This window comes from Trichinella spiralis (assembly GCF_000181795.1).
Source record: "Trichinella spiralis strain ISS 195 chromosome Unknown Scfld4, whole genome shotgun sequence".
NCBI classification, from domain to species: Eukaryota; Metazoa; Nematoda; class Enoplea; order Trichinellida; family Trichinellidae; genus Trichinella; species Trichinella spiralis.
In genome coordinates, this window is record NW_003526943.1 from 8,563,093 (window position 1) to 8,578,932 (window position 15,840).

General features: G+C 30.4%; 4 protein-coding genes across 4 annotated transcripts; 2 read left to right on the forward strand and 2 right to left on the reverse strand.

Annotated features, from left to right (window-relative positions):
* Positions 1 to 3,966: 3,966 nt before the first annotated feature.
* Tsp_02143 (uncoordinated protein 58) lies at positions 3,967 to 5,397 on the forward strand. Its single transcript, XM_003377847.1, has 5 exons — positions 3,967 to 3,994; positions 4,344 to 4,366; positions 4,455 to 4,803; positions 4,872 to 5,188; positions 5,215 to 5,397. The coding sequence occupies exons 1-5, from the start codon at positions 3,967 to 3,969 to the stop codon at positions 5,395 to 5,397; spliced, it is 900 nt and encodes a 299-aa protein (XP_003377895.1).
* A 1,475-nt stretch (positions 5,398 to 6,872) lies between these two features.
* Tsp_02142 (G2/mitotic-specific cyclin-B3) lies at positions 6,873 to 9,879 on the reverse strand. The gene is made up of 11 exons (XM_003377848.1): positions 9,874 to 9,879; positions 8,817 to 8,885; positions 8,668 to 8,772; positions 8,216 to 8,268; positions 8,123 to 8,162; positions 7,782 to 8,053; positions 7,633 to 7,702; positions 7,412 to 7,567; positions 7,193 to 7,339; positions 6,996 to 7,129; positions 6,873 to 6,936 (listed from the first exon to the last, which is right to left on the reverse strand). The coding sequence occupies exons 1-11, from the start codon at positions 9,877 to 9,879 to the stop codon at positions 6,873 to 6,875; spliced, it is 1,116 nt and encodes a 371-aa protein (XP_003377896.1).
* A 174-nt stretch (positions 9,880 to 10,053) lies between these two features.
* Positions 10,054 to 11,944, forward strand: Tsp_02141 (hypothetical protein). Its single transcript, XM_003377849.1, has 6 exons — positions 10,054 to 10,134; positions 10,185 to 10,454; positions 10,592 to 10,960; positions 11,017 to 11,403; positions 11,462 to 11,578; positions 11,639 to 11,944. Exons 1-6 carry the CDS (start codon positions 10,054 to 10,056, stop codon positions 11,942 to 11,944), a joined length of 1,530 nt encoding a protein of 509 aa, XP_003377897.1.
* A 426-nt stretch (positions 11,945 to 12,370) lies between these two features.
* Tsp_02140 (conserved hypothetical protein) lies at positions 12,371 to 14,651 on the reverse strand. The gene is made up of 5 exons (XM_003377850.1): positions 14,502 to 14,651; positions 14,171 to 14,398; positions 13,392 to 13,493; positions 13,128 to 13,133; positions 12,371 to 12,385 (listed from the first exon to the last, which is right to left on the reverse strand). The coding sequence occupies exons 1-5, from the start codon at positions 14,649 to 14,651 to the stop codon at positions 12,371 to 12,373; spliced, it is 501 nt and encodes a 166-aa protein (XP_003377898.1).
* Between the last annotated feature and the right edge of the window lie 1,189 nt (positions 14,652 to 15,840).

The following is a 15,840-nucleotide window of genomic DNA, read 5'->3' on the forward strand; positions in this document are numbered from 1 at the left end:
GATCATGTTTAAAAGCATGTTTGCACTCGTTAAATCATGCATTAGTGTAACTGGATGTCAAAGAAAGCTATTTAAAGAACATTAGTATTAAGTATGGGTTTCTTGATTTTGACATGCACCATTAAAATAGCAGACTTTTGCAGCTGCAAGCATTTTTTCCTTTAGATCAATGCTACCATTAAAAAATACATATTTAGCAATTGAACAGTCTTAATAAATTTTAGCAATTCAAGTTATTTTAATGTTTCATTAAAATAAAATAATGTGATAAAATTGGTTTCTAGAAAACTTTTCAAAATATTTTGAAAGATCATGACTAAATTTTTAATCAATATCTATTAAAGCTTTCAAATTTTGCTAACAACCATTTACCTGGTTTAAAAAGATCTGAATTTTCTCAACTGAAATTTTACAAAATAAAATGCAAATAATGATTCATTTACTGTTCTGGCTCGATGGCTAAAATGAAATTTTTTATATTATAATTTTAATTTGTTATGCATTTATGAAATAAAATATTTATTTTAAAGTTGTTTATTATGAATTATAGAATCACTGTAATTCAATATTTATTGCGTTTTTAATATTGAATATGCCAGCAAAGTAATAAAACCTTTTTCCTTTATAAAAGGTATTAGGCAGCAAAATATGAGACATTTTATTATAAATATTTACAGAAATTGTTTACTGCAAACGGAAAGCAAGAAAACTAAAAGACAGCATAAAATTACAAAACTATTTTTAATCAATATATATTAAACGTATTAAATAATTATGATAAGGCAATATATTAATTAAACTGTAGTGTAATATAAAAATGCAATACGAAATTTAAAGTGATTATTAAAGTTGATTCTGAAGTTTTTATTTTCTGATAAGTCATTTCTTGTAATTAAAATGTTAAATATTTTTTCAGAAAATTTTGTTTATTAGTGCGTCAGTAAAAGATTTTTAAAATCTTAAAGGCAATAAAAAATAATTAAATAAGCAGTTGTATGGTACGATTTCCATAATTTCAGCAATTGAAATAAGGGTTTATGTGCTTTTTTCCCTTGAGAATTCCCAAAACTTTTAAGAATTTGATTCAGAAAAAAATTGATAAAATAATTTACATAATAATAATAATTTCATTTTAAAAGCAAGATTTTGCAAGCATTATCTACTTGTCTTGAGTGTTACAAATAAGAAAATAAATAATAAATTTTCTTTTTTCATAATTATAACTTTAAACTGTTTTAATTATTGTTTAAAATAAAGTTTTCAGTTACTGCACATCAATAAATAATAGTTTTCAAATACAAAACTTTAGCGCTTTAGTGTGCCACAAGCTGCATTTTATCTGTTCAAGTTTTACGATGCTAGACATAAGATAATGAAATATATGAAGCTAAAGTTATTTGTTAAGCCATAAAAAATGTTTCTGTCAGTCGATTGCGTTGTCATACTGATCATAGTTTAGCCGCAAATAAGCTTCCAGTAACTAATTTAAGGCATTTATATTTATTTTGGCCATTATCATAACAATAAATTATTGTATATATTCAGTTTTGTTACTTATTGAATTTTGCACCGTTTATTTTATTTTTTGAATTATTTACATTAAAATACGCAAAACAAATTATTTCCTTTTATTACTGTTTTACAGTTATTTTAAGAATATATGCATATTACATATAAATGTATTTTTGCATATGGTTTTTCTTAAATTTTACATAGAGATAAGGTTACTATTTTTTATTCATTTATAGCATTTAAACATATTTGATACTTTACATATGGTAATCTTAACGATTCGAATGATTTAGTTAAATAAAAGGAATGTATAATTAATTCTTTGTATAAAAATGGAAATTGAATAGTTGTGAATGAATATAAAAGTATATTTAGATTATTAGGTCTATGTTAATTATTCGATTGTTTCAGTCGACTGCTGAATGCTCTTATAATAATACTTTAAGGAGTAAATGGTAAACCGCATAAATACTGCAATATTGAAGGATTTTTTCAACGTGAATTATTCAAAGATGAGCTGATGTGCTCGCAGTGATTGCTTTTCTTGAATTATTTAAAATATTTGCTTAAAAAAGTATTCCTAACATATAATTTAGTTTATGCATTACATTTTTTGCTGCATATCACGAAAAGTTATGCAGCGCTGACAAACAGTTATGCAAGTTTTGAATTTACATGCTTTCTTACATTTTAGCAAAAATAGCAAAAACATTACAAAGAGCTGGAAACAATTTTTAAATTTTGACGGAACTGTTAATTTTCCCCCTTTTGTTGTTGAAGAATCATTTTCGATCAAAGAAACATATTTTGACAGAAAAGCGTAAATGATAGTCATAAATACACGCCTTGTGTGCTTAACTGCTCAGCTTTTTAGTTTTCAATTTTTAATAGATTGACAATTTTTAATCTGTGCCTTTGGTTTGGTATTGATCTTATAAATTTTTAAGTGCAGCTTCTAGTAAAGCACATGACACTGAAAGCAAGATTGACTTAGATCGTAAACGTTGATAGTACGCCTTTGGGTTTAAAAAATAAGATCTTCAACATTGGATAAGAAATATTATAAAATGTTAGAAGACTTGTCAACATTACCAATGAAAATGCTGCAAAAGTTTTCAACTTAAATTTAAACCAGATTAACTGAATATTGAAAGTGAACTTATTTTCAAAAGCACTTCTTTATGAATAAAAATTTTGCTAACAGCTTTTATATTTTGGTTATGTAATCATATATAAGTAGATAAATATATACAAAGTGACTAAATAATTTTGAAGAAGACAGATTTGAAAGAAGCGATAGATATGATAATTTTCTTCAAGTATTGAACAAAACATCTATACTTAGCGTATTATAAGTTTACTGTACAGCTTTACTTGTATATTATGTAGAAAAAAATGTATTTCCTAATTTGTTTGCTTTTATTTTTTTATACATGTATAGCCGTATATATTTCTCTTCGTTTAATCATTTGTTTACATAAAATGACTTGTTTAAATTTGAAATATATATAAAGATAGACTTCTGATTACAATGTATTTTCAAATTTCATTTAATAAATCACTACTTAATAATTAATATATATATCCTTTTAAACTTAAATACTGTGAATACGCTTGTGAACTGTTTTAAAAGTGTTCAAATTACTTCAGTTGCTCCTTGAAAACATTTCCTTGAACTGCTTTCAAACAAATTACCCTTCATTTTTCCTATTTTTCTTCCTCGTTTTTCAATTCGCACTTACGTCAAATTAGCTAATTTATTATTTCGTCACTATTGTGTATCAAGGAACAATTTGAAAATTAACTACCCTTCTGTTTGGAAATTATTTTTTAATTTTGCCAAACTTTGTAAAATAATATTATGTTTTTTTCTTCAAAAATTTTGCGCAATTCACCTGAAACAATGCTGCAATATTTTTAGAAGTGATTGACGAGAGGTGTCAAATAAGCTTATCCAATTTTTTATTCTGACAAACAGCAGTTATGCTTTAACACTTTGAAATCAACCAATTCATCATTTAAAGCAAATCAAATTGGCATAATGTTTTGGAAAAGTACAAAAATATTTACCTTCAATGGCATCAGTATTCATATTTTTCCATTAGTTTTAATTTAGAAATGGACAACACATTTTTGAATCAAGTATACTGTAAAGAGAAGCAGAATTAAAACTTGTTATTCTTTTCATTTATTCAAAAAATATTATTCATAATAATATATGAGGCATTTTTATCTACTTTTTTTATTATTCTTTCCTTGCAGTTCATTTCAATTTTTCATTACTACTCTGTGATTTCTGTTACATCTTTGAGCTACTCATGCTTCTCTGAATTGACATTATGCTAACAAGGGACGTCTTTTGTTCAAAGTAATCATTATATAAGCAAAAACATCCAGGACGTTTACTCTATGTCGCAAAATGACGTTTGTGCATGTTTTGGCATATCAGTTTAAATGCTCAATAGACATTCTGAAACTTTAGGTATTCATAAAAAAGTTTTTGATAATTAAGTAATCACTGTTATAGATATATTACATGTGTATTTATGTTTATTTATGTATCCATATGGATTTATTATTTATTCTTTATTGAAAAATTGCTTTAAATGAAATATATATTATAAAAAAATATTTATTGATTTAATTTTTAATTTAATAATTTAAAAAGTTACAGTTTTTAATAAATAAATAATTCAGTGCATTTTTTAAACAATTCTTTCAAAATTTGTTAAAAGCTAATTTATTATTCAACATTTTTAGTAATTAATTTTGTTTTATATTGAAATAAATTTTTAAAAAAATTATAATTGAATTTTATATTATTGATAAAGTCCGTAGATATCGTTACACGATTGTTTGTGTATGTGTGTTTCATGTATGCGCATTGTTATATAAAAGAGCTGCTTGTTTGTTATGTTTAAAAAGAAAAAATTTGTATTTAGGCATTGAAAATTTCCATTCCTCATGTGTTGCTTTTGGCAGTGCTTTTATCATATATAGCTTTCGGCGCTGTGGTATTACAGCGGATCGAAAACGGTACAAACGTGTTGTCCAGGTTGAATCGCCACTATGCTCTGGAAAAAACATTCCACGCACTGGTCAATGAAACTTGGGAGCTTCAAGGTCGTGGTCTCACTTACAAGCAATGGCAGTCTGAATTGTTCGACCGCTTGCAAAATATATCATTGCTTTATGAAGGTCGTAGAACAAGCATCGATCAATCTCTACCGATGGCAGAATGGACTTTTCCGACAGCTGTGCTATACGCATTGACCGTGCTGACAGCTTGTGGTATATCACGTTATGCATACTCATAAATAAACAAAAATGCTAATTAATTAATTAATTAATTGTTTTAGGCTACAATTTCATAGACCCGGTGACAGACGGCGGAAAAGTTTTCGCCATTGCGTTCGCCCTGGTCGGTATTCCGCTCATGTTCATCACTGCTGCAGATATTGGGAAATTTTTGTCAGAAACATTTCAGCGGGTCTGCGTTTGGAGCAACCGACTTTACCGGGCATTTTTGTCCAACTTTTCAAGAAAAGACAAGGAGGTGAACCAAAATCGACGCCTCTCTGCATCCGAGAAGAACACAATATTCGACGATCTAGCCGACGAGGCAAACGAAGATGAGCTCGGCTCGGACAGTCTCTGGTTTCCAATAGGAGCATACGTATTTCTGATGTGTCTTTATTGCAGCATTGGAGCGCTGCTGTTTTGCAGCTTCGAAGACAACTGGGGCTTTATACATGCCTTTCATTTTGCATTCAACACGGTGGTCACTGTGGGCATGGGCAACATTTTCGTCACCGACGCCATTTACCTGTGCTTGATCGTGGTTTACGTGGTAATCGGCCTGGCGGTGGTGACGATGTGCGTTGATTTGGCGTCAACGCATCTTCAAACTTATTTCAGAAAAATTCACTACTTCGGTCGTGCTAGACAACGATTTCTTGGAATGTCGGACGACATCCGTGAAATTGTTTCGCTGATCTCGACTCTGAGAAAGAAAAAAGGCGGCAAAGTAACTTGGGATGATCTGAAGCAATACCTGGAAGCGGAACGCATGCGACCATTCATTCCACGAAATATTCATTTATGGAAATATGTCGACGAGACGAGCAGTGCCGTTTCCACTTACAGACACAGTTCGCTAATATCCAGCTCTTCAACAGCCAGTCGTCGTCCGTCGACGTTAAGATTCGAAAGGGAAATAGTGGATACTAGCAACAATGGTCAATAATCACTTGAAAGCCGACATGTAAATGTGGACATATACCTACATTGAACTTACATGTTACAGTGAAGCAAAGAACAATAATAATTATTGAAAAAAATCAAAAATGCAATAAAATGATGCACAATTTCTTCAGCCGTTTTCAGTTCTTTTACTTTCCACTACAAAGTGATGACCGTTGTTGATTGTACCAAGCACAGCAGCAGGGGAAGAATTCTCCTTTCTTTTTGGACAAATTTTAATAAAATCGATGCCAACTACTGCCGATATTTTTTTAATTTTTGTTTATCATTATTTTTTTATTTGCACAATTAAAAAATTGTTTACTCATATACATTCGCTTTGAATTATATAAACAGTTGTTTTACATTACAAAGCAACATTAAACTATAATAACTGAACGATAAAACATTATGTTAATTATGAAATCAATAAATCATCTTTGTTACTGTTAAAGTATAAAATTAGAAAGTTACATTTTATTATAAATTTACTCTCATGCTATACAATTAATCGTTAATTATATCTTTATTACTTCCTTATTTTTGTTTGATTCAATAAATGACTTCTTTTTCTCAGTAACAAGTATTTGTATTGATTGCATTGTTAAACGGTCTTTGTACAAGAAATTTTTAAAATTATATTCAAATGAATTTGTCAGGAATTTTCATAAATGCTTGCATTTCAGAAATGACAAATGAGTGTAAATTAAATGTGCTTTTGGCAAAAGTGTTTCAAAGATACAGAAAAGTACACTTCCAATTCTTTACTTCAACAAGCTTCTTTATATTTCATTTTTGCAATGAAATTTTCATATATAAATTTTACTAAAATATTTTACCAACATAAAGCATGCATTTGAAAAATTCTAAAAGTGAATACTGCAAGAAAATTTTTCAGTTGTTGTTGTCATATAATTATTTGTCGACCATTCCATTACAGAGCAGTAACCACTTGAAACTTGATATCTAATGTAACATTTACCATGTAATCATATAATAAAACTTGCTTTAAAACATTACATCACTTAGAGGAGAAAGTTTCATATGTTAGGGAATAATTACTCATTTAAAACAGATATATAATAACATGTAAGAATGCTTGAATATTATATGAAAATTCATTTCAAATATTGATTCGATGGAGGAATCAATGCTGGAATCTTCGCAACTTCATGAAATATACTAAAAAATTTTGTTTCTTTAAACTAAAATTCAATATAAATTTTCAGTTAAAAACATACACGTGAGAGTATTTTTCATAAATATGCTTCAGCTCCGCATTCAGTGGCGGCTTAGCGACAGCAGCATTCAGTTTCCACATTAGAGGCATCAAGTTTTCCTTACTGTAACCACACACTTGTTCATGTTCAGTGGTCTGAAAGGATAGTGTTACAATTTGCAGAAAATTTGTTCATGAATGCTGAAATTCAACTCATACCCATTCTAGCTCTCTTGCTGTACGAGCAAGCAAATAAGCTGCCGCCGCCAAGTGACTTTCCTTGTATTTGACAAATTCATAATGCAACAATGAATTCTCCAAAACGTAACGAGCGAAAGTCAATGTCACTAAATCAGAATTAGTAACCTGAAACAAATAAACCAAAATTACACAAAATTTCAAAAAAACAAACAATAAATAAATAAATAAATCATATACTCTAGCGTATCGACGAAGAAAACGATAAGACAAAGGAAAGCCAATATCAAATTCTAAATTTTTCAAAATATCCCTTTCCTTCTCGAAAACCTCTTCTGCAGTGTAAGCATTATCACAGATGTAAAGAAAATCTTCAATCGAAGGTGGACATCTTTCCTAAATGTTAGCAAAATTGAAAACAACAACAGCAACATTATTATTATTAAATTTAATTTATTAACATCATATTTGGATGCAATCAGCAACACGGCAACGCCAACCAGCTGCAAATGCTTTTTCGTGATGCTAACTCTATGAAAAAGAAAGCAGTTGAAATTATTTAAAAAAAATAATACCTCTGCATGTGACTTTGTAATTCAATTTTTTCTACCTGTCCAAGTACAAATCAACCATTTTCACGGCTTGATACAATGTTTCGTGGTTGAATTCGAAATTTTCTTGCACTTCGACCATCCAGTCAATCAAAATCGCTCTCATTTCCTTCGTGATGCTCTTCTGTTTGCGCAAATAATCATTCACTAGAAACTTTCGCTCTCGATAACGATAATAATCAAATATATCTTCAGCATAATTGGGTATTTCATATGGATCAAATTCATTATTCTTGTCATAATCATTTCGAAATTCTTCTGTGATCCAAGCCTGAAATAAAGAAACAACAACAGATAGAAAAACAATATAATTGGTGAATCAATAAGTAAATTTACATACCGCTTGTTGCACTTTTAAATTTTCCAGAGATTTTGCGGATCTGAAAAGCAGAATGCGTTTATCATTGTAAAGCGGTGGCAAAAATTAAATGACCTTGTCTGCAATTTCGTTTCCGAGGGACTGGAAATTTGTACGCCACTCAAAGCCTATAAATTCGCCATGTTTACTCACTCACTCGCTGAATCGAGAGAATATCTTTTAAAACCATTGTATATTTTTAATTAAATAAAAAAATTTTTTAATATAATTGTTTAAAATGAATAATTATAGATTTAAAAAATTTTATGTTCCCCCAACTACGAGAACTGCCAAAGCAAACTGAAATGTATGTCAAAGTCATCAGTCAAGCGAAGTTCAAAATTAAGTGTATACTTTTTAAATTTTGAAACCTCAGTCATACGTAATAGACATTTACAAAGATGACAAAATCTGCAATAGAAAATTAATTCAACACCATTTAATAAATAATATCATTGTTTTGAAATACACCCCATTTTTGATAAATGTTTTAAATCTGAAACAAAAAACTGATATTTCAAACTTACATTTGTGAGATCCCCAAATGCTGAACGCTTGCTAGTCGATTGATGTTGCGGTGGAGAAGAAGCACTCCGCTTTAGTCGACTCGTAGCCTGATGGCAAAAAGACTTCTCAAAATAATAATGTAAAAAAATAATTAATTTTAAAGAAAAACCTGCTGAGTTTGGTTCCGTGTGTTTACCATTGTTGTCAATGATAAATTCAATTTTCGATAACAAAGAAACTGAAAAAGAATAAGGTAAATCAGCAATATAATCAATGTGAGGTCGTTGACGCAATTGAAGCAATCCCTTCTACTGTACTTTTGTGACAATGATATCGCATAATAGCAATAGTAATTAAATTGATATTTGACCTTAATCTGTGATATGTAAATAAATAAGTGCTAATTATTTTAACAGTATAGTGAATAGAAGTCAAATACTACATTCAAATCACCCTAAGAAAATTTATTTCGCAAAAGTTATAAGTAAATATCAAAAGTGTTATAAGTGAAGAATATAAAATATTTCAGAAATAAAAAAAATACCAAGGAAGAAAATAATTAAAAATGAAATGTTTAAACATAATTTTAAATAAAAAAGTGATCCAAAAAAAATTAAAATATCTAAGATAAAATTATTAAAAACATTATTAGTGTCAGAAACTGTAAGAATTAGAAATAAGAGAAAACCGAAATGCACCTCAAAGCCAACAGCGAAGACTAAAATTTGAGCAGAGGTACTGTATAATTCAAAAATGGAACAGCAAAGTAAGTTCATTAAACTTTAAAACGCATTTTATTCAGTGATTTGCTTTAAATTAGTTTAAATTTTTATAAGAATATATTATTATTAACCATTAAAACTCATTTAATAAGAATTCGGCTTTTTTTCTGAAATATACAAATTGAAAGTGTGCATCGATGAAGAGAGGAAGTAAAATAGATAGCAACGCAAAATGCGATTCTTATAAATTAAAATTAAAATTTTTGTTTTATATCAAAATTTGAATATCATCTATATTTACAGAGGAAAGTTTAAAGCGTTAGTAAAAAAATTTGAAATTAAGCCATATATAAAATTGCTTCAAAAATTAACTAGTTTATATTTAATATCATATACTAATTAAGTTTTTTATTATTATCAGATATCTTATGCTTTATTTTTAATTAAATTTAACCAATTCATTCCAATATGAATTTAATTAAAACATTACTGTATAAGTTATACCTGCATTTTACTGTATCACCTAGGAAACGAATAAAGTCGCTTAGCGACTGCTGCTTTGTATAATCGAAATAAATGTTTGACTGTTATCATTTAAATTGTTTATTTTATTTGTATTTCATTTTATTACTTTTTTGAATTTGATATTTTTTATGAAAAGCTTTTTTTAACTTCAAGCGCATTATGCCTTCTAATTCAAACGTTCCTTGTTTCGTTGCTTCGACAGTAGTTACAGAACTGTCTACGAAGAAATCTCTTTCTGGTGTAAGTGAAGTTTATTTGCCTTCTACACATGTACAAATGTTCGCTTTAAGGCAACGCCATATTCTAATGGTAAAGGCGACCGAATGGCAGTATCCACTTCTAGCTCAACATGTGACGGATGTTGTTCAGACGCATGTTCATTGGCATATTCCACGGATTTGAGGTCATATATAAATTCCGGTCCAAATTCACAATTTGCTTCAACAACCAGTGATGATGAATCGACGCTGAACAACAACGATTTAATGAGCGATGTTGCCGCTTCGAGCACAACAGCACCGTGTGAAAATGCGGAAGGTGATCACTCTAAAAGCAAGCTGGTGAGAAGTTTCACTTTTACTGTCAACACAACGAGTCCTTATCTTAAATCTTTGGGCTGTCAGCTCCAGTCAAATTTCAATTCTGTTGGTAAACTTTTTTTGTAAATTATTTGTGTGATTGTATGTTTTTGTTACAGATTGCTTCAAACAGCCATTCTGCAATGAATCGTGCAAATTGTTCGATCAGTGATGTTTTCAGAAGCTCAAATACAGCCGCAGCTCAGTCACCAGTTGTATCCGATGGAATTACAAGAATATTGCAGAAATATGGAGATGAGTTTGGTGATACTCTAATTGATTATGATCTTATTAAAGAACAAATAATGAGCTTAAACGAGATGCGATGCATGTTAAAAGAATATCACAGACTGCAGTTGGATGAGCTGAAATTGCGGCAAGCTCGAGAACTGCAGACAATTGAAACTCAACTTTCTCTCATGGAAAATCTTTTAAACAAAATTAATTTACACAGCTCCAACAGCGAACAGCAAATTTTTATTAATCAGGTTCTTTCTTTTATAAATTCCAAAATTAAGTGTTTCAAAATTTAATTCTGTTTCAGTTGTGCGAGACCGCGAGCAACGATTCTTATTATGTAAGTTTATCGCCGACGAAAACGTTGAAACCAAGACCTTCGTTGACAAGTGAAGGAAAGAGTTTTTGTCACTTACATCAAGATTGTTTGCCAGAACATGTTACTAGGGAGTTATTGGATAATTCTTCATCCGATATGAAAAAATTTTCAAAATTAACATCGTTCCCGTTTAAAGCGAGAGAAAAATTATTAGCGCTTGTCAAAGGATTTTTCATCAGACGTCTGATGCGCACTAATTACGTGAAAAGCTTACTGGCAGCTATTCGAGATACAACATCTCAAATTGATGCATTGAACAAGGAAAATTTGTTAACTGAAAGTGATTCCAATTTCAAACGGTCACTTTTCTATCAGGTATATTTGAAATTATCGACATTTTGCATTTCAGAATTCGCTGATAATGAAATTTTAGCTTCAATTTGAACGATTCACTTTTTATCGAGTGTTTTTCGAAATTTCCACTTCTGAACGGATGAAAATCATCGCTCGGGATAGAATCAGAGATATGGCAAAGATCAATACTGATGAGGTAATTCTTTAATAATAAATTAAAAAAAATCTGTGATTAAAACGTTAATGCTAATTATAGGTCAAAAGAAATCCTGAACCGAGTTTGAAAAATTTGAAAATATCCTCAGCAACATTAAAACGACTTGCACGAAAAGGAAACGCCAATTCACAAACACCAAGCGTTTGTAGTGGCAATAAAAGGCAACATTTAATTTCTGTCAAAGCGTCTGGACGAACTGGGTGGTATTCACAGAGTGCTGACGATTTGAGGAATAAAATTTCCAAAAGTAACGGTGGTGATTCTGTTTCGATGTTATCCATTGCATCAAGTCGACAATGGAAAACGCCTCACAAGCAGAAAAACGATAGAAGACCGTGGAGATGATGGTTCCATATTTGCACTTTATATTTTCTACTGCGTTATCATTTTTTATTGGTGTTATTTGAAGTTGAATTATTTTTTTTCGTGTTTTTTTGAGAATTTCATATTTTTAATTAAATTACTTTAAAAGTCAAAAATCTTTTAAAGTTTCTCCGTTCCAACTGGTATTATTGGGGCGACTTTAATGGCGGCTGCCCCCCCCCGTTGGGAAAAATTTTATGCAACTCTCACTATGTCCATCCCCTGGATCCAAAATAAATCTTCTGGATACTCCATCTGCCCCCCTCCACCCCTATAAATTAGACCTATCAACGTCCCTGACCATGAATAAAATTTACCATTTAAATAACCAACAAACCTTTCAAGAAAATAAACAGTTTAAATATAATACTACAAATTAATTCAGTAGTGAACTACAGTCATTGCTATTCATTGCGAATTTAACTTGAAAGTATTCAAATATTTAAATTTATTTTTCATATTTCACATTTATACCATGCTTAGTATTGACATCTTCATTTGATGAAAGTTTTACTTATTACTAAATTTTAATGAAATATCCTGATTTAGAAAATTTTACTTTTCATTTGTTGCAATATTTACTAACTGCCAATACAACTTACCTATGAATAAGTGGGAATATTTGAGAGGAGTTTAACCAACAACTTGCATAGTGTAGAAAGAAATGACAACTCATTTAGCATCAAATTTATTTAACAAATATACATCAGTTGGTAAAAATTTACAGATAAGTGACAAAAACAATTTAAAATTTATAAAAACATGCATTTATTTGTAAATGATTCTTTTAGATTCAATACATTTTTTGAATATTGATTTCGGTATTTTAAATATTTTATCAAAACTAATTCAATATTTAATAATATTATTTACTTCTTCCATTCACTCCACTGAATTAAGTTACTAAGGTTTTTTCATCAATTATTAAATAACTTCCATTAACTAGAGTTTCCTGTTAACTAATTTTCCACTATGTTTGCTAATTTAATAATCTAATACAACTGAAGCTTTGTAAAGAACTCTTAGTATCTTTCTGCAATATTGATGATGGATTAAAATCAAATTCTGCACTGATCTAATCATTGCTCTACAAACAGTTGTGATCTAAAAATAAACTTCAATGATTTGAAGACAAGAAAACCAAACTTCTAGAGAATTTATTTACTTCAAGCTATAAATTAATATATTTATTAATAAAATATAAACTTATATATAGAAAAAAAACAAAATTTTAATGACAGTGAAACAATTACATATATTAAACAATAAGTTATCTTTAGAAAAAACATAAAATGTTAGATGCATTGATATTGATCGGCGAATAGCAGCGACTTCAGAAACTAATAAGCTTCGAATTGAACATACCTAATAATAAAGATGCATTACCAAAAGAGTATAGACGTATTGCAATTTATGAGAATTATCAAACATTATCAGAGAGAAGATTAATCATCATATTTAGCACTAATGCAATAGTGCACTGATATACAGGCAAATATGTAACTGTATTTTCGTCATTTGTAAAAAACATCTATATAAAATTTATCAAATTCATATTTATAAAATTACTTACACATTTCAAATTCTGCAAAACAAATCAGCCCAAAAAATAACTTTTTAAAAGCACAATAAAATAAAGAAAAGTAAGTATTAATAAATTACTAGTAAAGTAAATAAATAAACTCAGAAGTATTGTCATAGTATTAGCTATACTAAAAAGAAGTTAACTTTTCAGGGTTAAATTTTATGTAGTATAATGATATATTCTTATAATGAGCTTTCTATCGATCACAAGTATCAAAAATTATGACTAGTGTACTGTAATTGGTAATTGTGCAATTTTTATATAATAAATATATAACAATTTTCTGTATAATGTAAAATCATTGCAAACTAATTTTTAAATGCAACTTCATTGTCGGTTTTATTAAACTGTAGTCTACTTAAGTGCATGTGCAGGAATAGTTCACATATTTTGTTAGGTTAAAAGTGAGAAAGCAAGTTTGATAATTATGCTTTACAATACTGTATTTTAACAAACAGTTTAATACAACAGTAAAATATACAAAGCATATGCAAAGCAGTACTTGCTCTCAATTCATATGTCTCATATATTAAGCATTCGGTTTTACTCGGTTTATATCCTTTTCAAGTGAGGACAGGCTAAAGAAATTCTTTGTAACACGCTGAGACTAAATCAAATCCAACCATCATCTTCATAGGTGTACGCAGTATTTTAGGTGAAGAAAAAGCAAAGAGAAAAAAAGTTGCAATTTGCGTAGACTGCAAAAATTTAAACGACTGTAATGTGCTACATGACGCGACAAACATTTTAGCAAATATATTTGAACTTGCATTCAGCAAAGTATTACAGTAATGCGTATGCGTGCGTGTCACTGTTATTGTTGTGCGTGGTAAGAGATGTGTTTTCTTGGTCTTTATACTGACATTACGAATAAAGCTTACGCTCTCAGTAATCAACTAACTGAAGATTGTCGAAGAAGATGAAATAGCATTAAAAGAATTGACTATGACTAACTTGGCGAATGATGATTATCATGCTGGACAATGTTGAAGAATTTGATGTCTCTAACTCGAAAGTATGGACATAAGCATATGCGTGTCGTCGATGCTCTTCTTGGAGGCTAGCAAGTTTACTGATTTTGCGACTGAAATAGCCATAGATCATCAGTTTTCGAGTTGATTCAAGCACTTATCTCACGAACTGATCTTGCGAATAAATCTTTCGAAGAGATTCTATACGTTTTAGAAGAGCAGTTCTCCTTTCCCAGCCATCTGAAATTGCAGAACGTGGTGCCTTATATAAGGTGAATTAGAAAGTCGACGAATGAATTTATGATTTTATTGCCGTTCTTGGTCAGCTGGCGCAGTTTCAGAGTTGGAGAATATATTACGTAAGCAAATGGTTGGTTATTGACTTGTGAGATGAGGAGCTACCGCTATGCATATTTTTACGGAAGAATTTGATCTTTTAGTCAGCTTTGGAAAAAGCTCTATTAGCAGAAACAGTTGCTCAACATACTCGAGATGTTCGCGCTTCTGACATCAACAGAGCAGCACAATTAACTTATGATATTTTTGTGAAGCATAGCAACTTCAGATGTGACTTACAGCACAATTTCAAGTTTGTCTGTGCTGCAGAGCATATGGCGAAATTTGCCGAAGCGACAGAGAAAAGTAGAGGCTAAGCCTATGGCGAGTTTCCTAGCATCTGTTGGCAGTGTGATGTGTCACAGCTTCTTAACAGGCCTTTGGCGAAACTTCGTCAGTCATGTTTAGTGTCAAGAAAGATTCGAGTAGCAGTTGTCGTTGGACGCCTTCAATGTGACTCCGTATCAGAATTCACGATTGTTTCTGGATATATTTTCCGGAAGATATCGCAGACGAGAAAAGTAAGAAGACAGAACAGTGAATCCGCTTATTTTCAAATTGGCAACTTTGCCGGAAGAACTGATCCCAACACTGAAAGGGTCTGTAATGGATGTCCAACTTTGCAGTAGAAAAGAAGACTCTTATCTGGAGTGACCAAAGTGACCCTTCGCGACTTTCAACTAGTTCGTAAATAAACTGGTTGAATAGAGAGCCCTGTCTGAAATCAGTGAGCTGAGTACAAAGTTTACCAGTCGTCATCAGCGTAGCCCCAGGAATTATTCAAATTGTTGTCAGGGGTGTTGGCATATTTGACGACATTCTTATTGCAGAGAGCGATGAACACGACGCTGTTGCGTTTCGGTAACGTTTTCCGGCATTGCACAGTATTGGAGTGCGACTGAAAGCAGCGAAAAAATAACAGCCAAAAGATGGAAAACTTTAAACTGAAGAAGAAGCTAAATGGATCCAGAGGTCAGACAGCAACG

Excerpts from the sequence above, each read along its gene's own strand:
- Tsp_02142 (XM_003377848.1), bottom strand. Across the intron at positions 8,054-8,122 it reads ATTTAAAAGTGCAACAAGCG|GCTTGGATCACAGAAGAATT; the intron begins GTATGTAAATTT and ends TCTTTATTTCAG. Across the intron at positions 7,568-7,632 it reads TGATTGCATCCAAATATGAT|GAAAGATGTCCACCTTCGAT; the intron begins GTTAATAAATTA and ends GCTAACATTTAG.
- Tsp_02141 (XM_003377849.1), top strand. The coding sequence starts at position 10,054 with ATGCCTTCTAATTCAAACGTTCCTTGTTTCGTTGCTTCGACAGTAGTT. Across the intron at positions 10,135-10,184 it reads CGAAGAAATCTCTTTCTGGT|GCAACGCCATATTCTAATGG; the intron begins GTAAGTGAAGTT and ends GTTCGCTTTAAG. Across the intron at positions 10,455-10,591 it reads ATCACTCTAAAAGCAAGCTG|ATTGCTTCAAACAGCCATTC; the intron begins GTGAGAAGTTTC and ends TTTTTGTTACAG.
- Tsp_02140 (XM_003377850.1), bottom strand. The coding sequence starts at position 14,651 with ATGATCTATGGCTATTTCAGTCGCAAAATCAGTAAACTTGCTAGCCTC. Across the intron at positions 14,399-14,501 it reads TGATAATCATCATTCGCCAA|ACCAAGAAAACACATCTCTT; the intron begins GTTAGTCATAGT and ends GTCAGTATAAAG. Across the intron at positions 13,494-14,170 it reads GTACACCTATGAAGATGATG|ATGTTTTTTACAAATGACGA; the intron begins GTTGGATTTGAT and ends AATTTTATATAG.
- Tsp_02143 (XM_003377847.1), top strand. The coding sequence starts at position 3,967 with ATGCTCAATAGACATTCTGAAACTTTAG. Across the intron at positions 4,804-4,871 it reads GACCGTGCTGACAGCTTGTG|GCTACAATTTCATAGACCCG; the intron begins GTATATCACGTT and ends TAATTGTTTTAG. Across the intron at positions 5,189-5,214 it reads GGTTTCCAATAGGAGCATAC|CATTGGAGCGCTGCTGTTTT; the intron begins GTATTTCTGATG and ends TCTTTATTGCAG.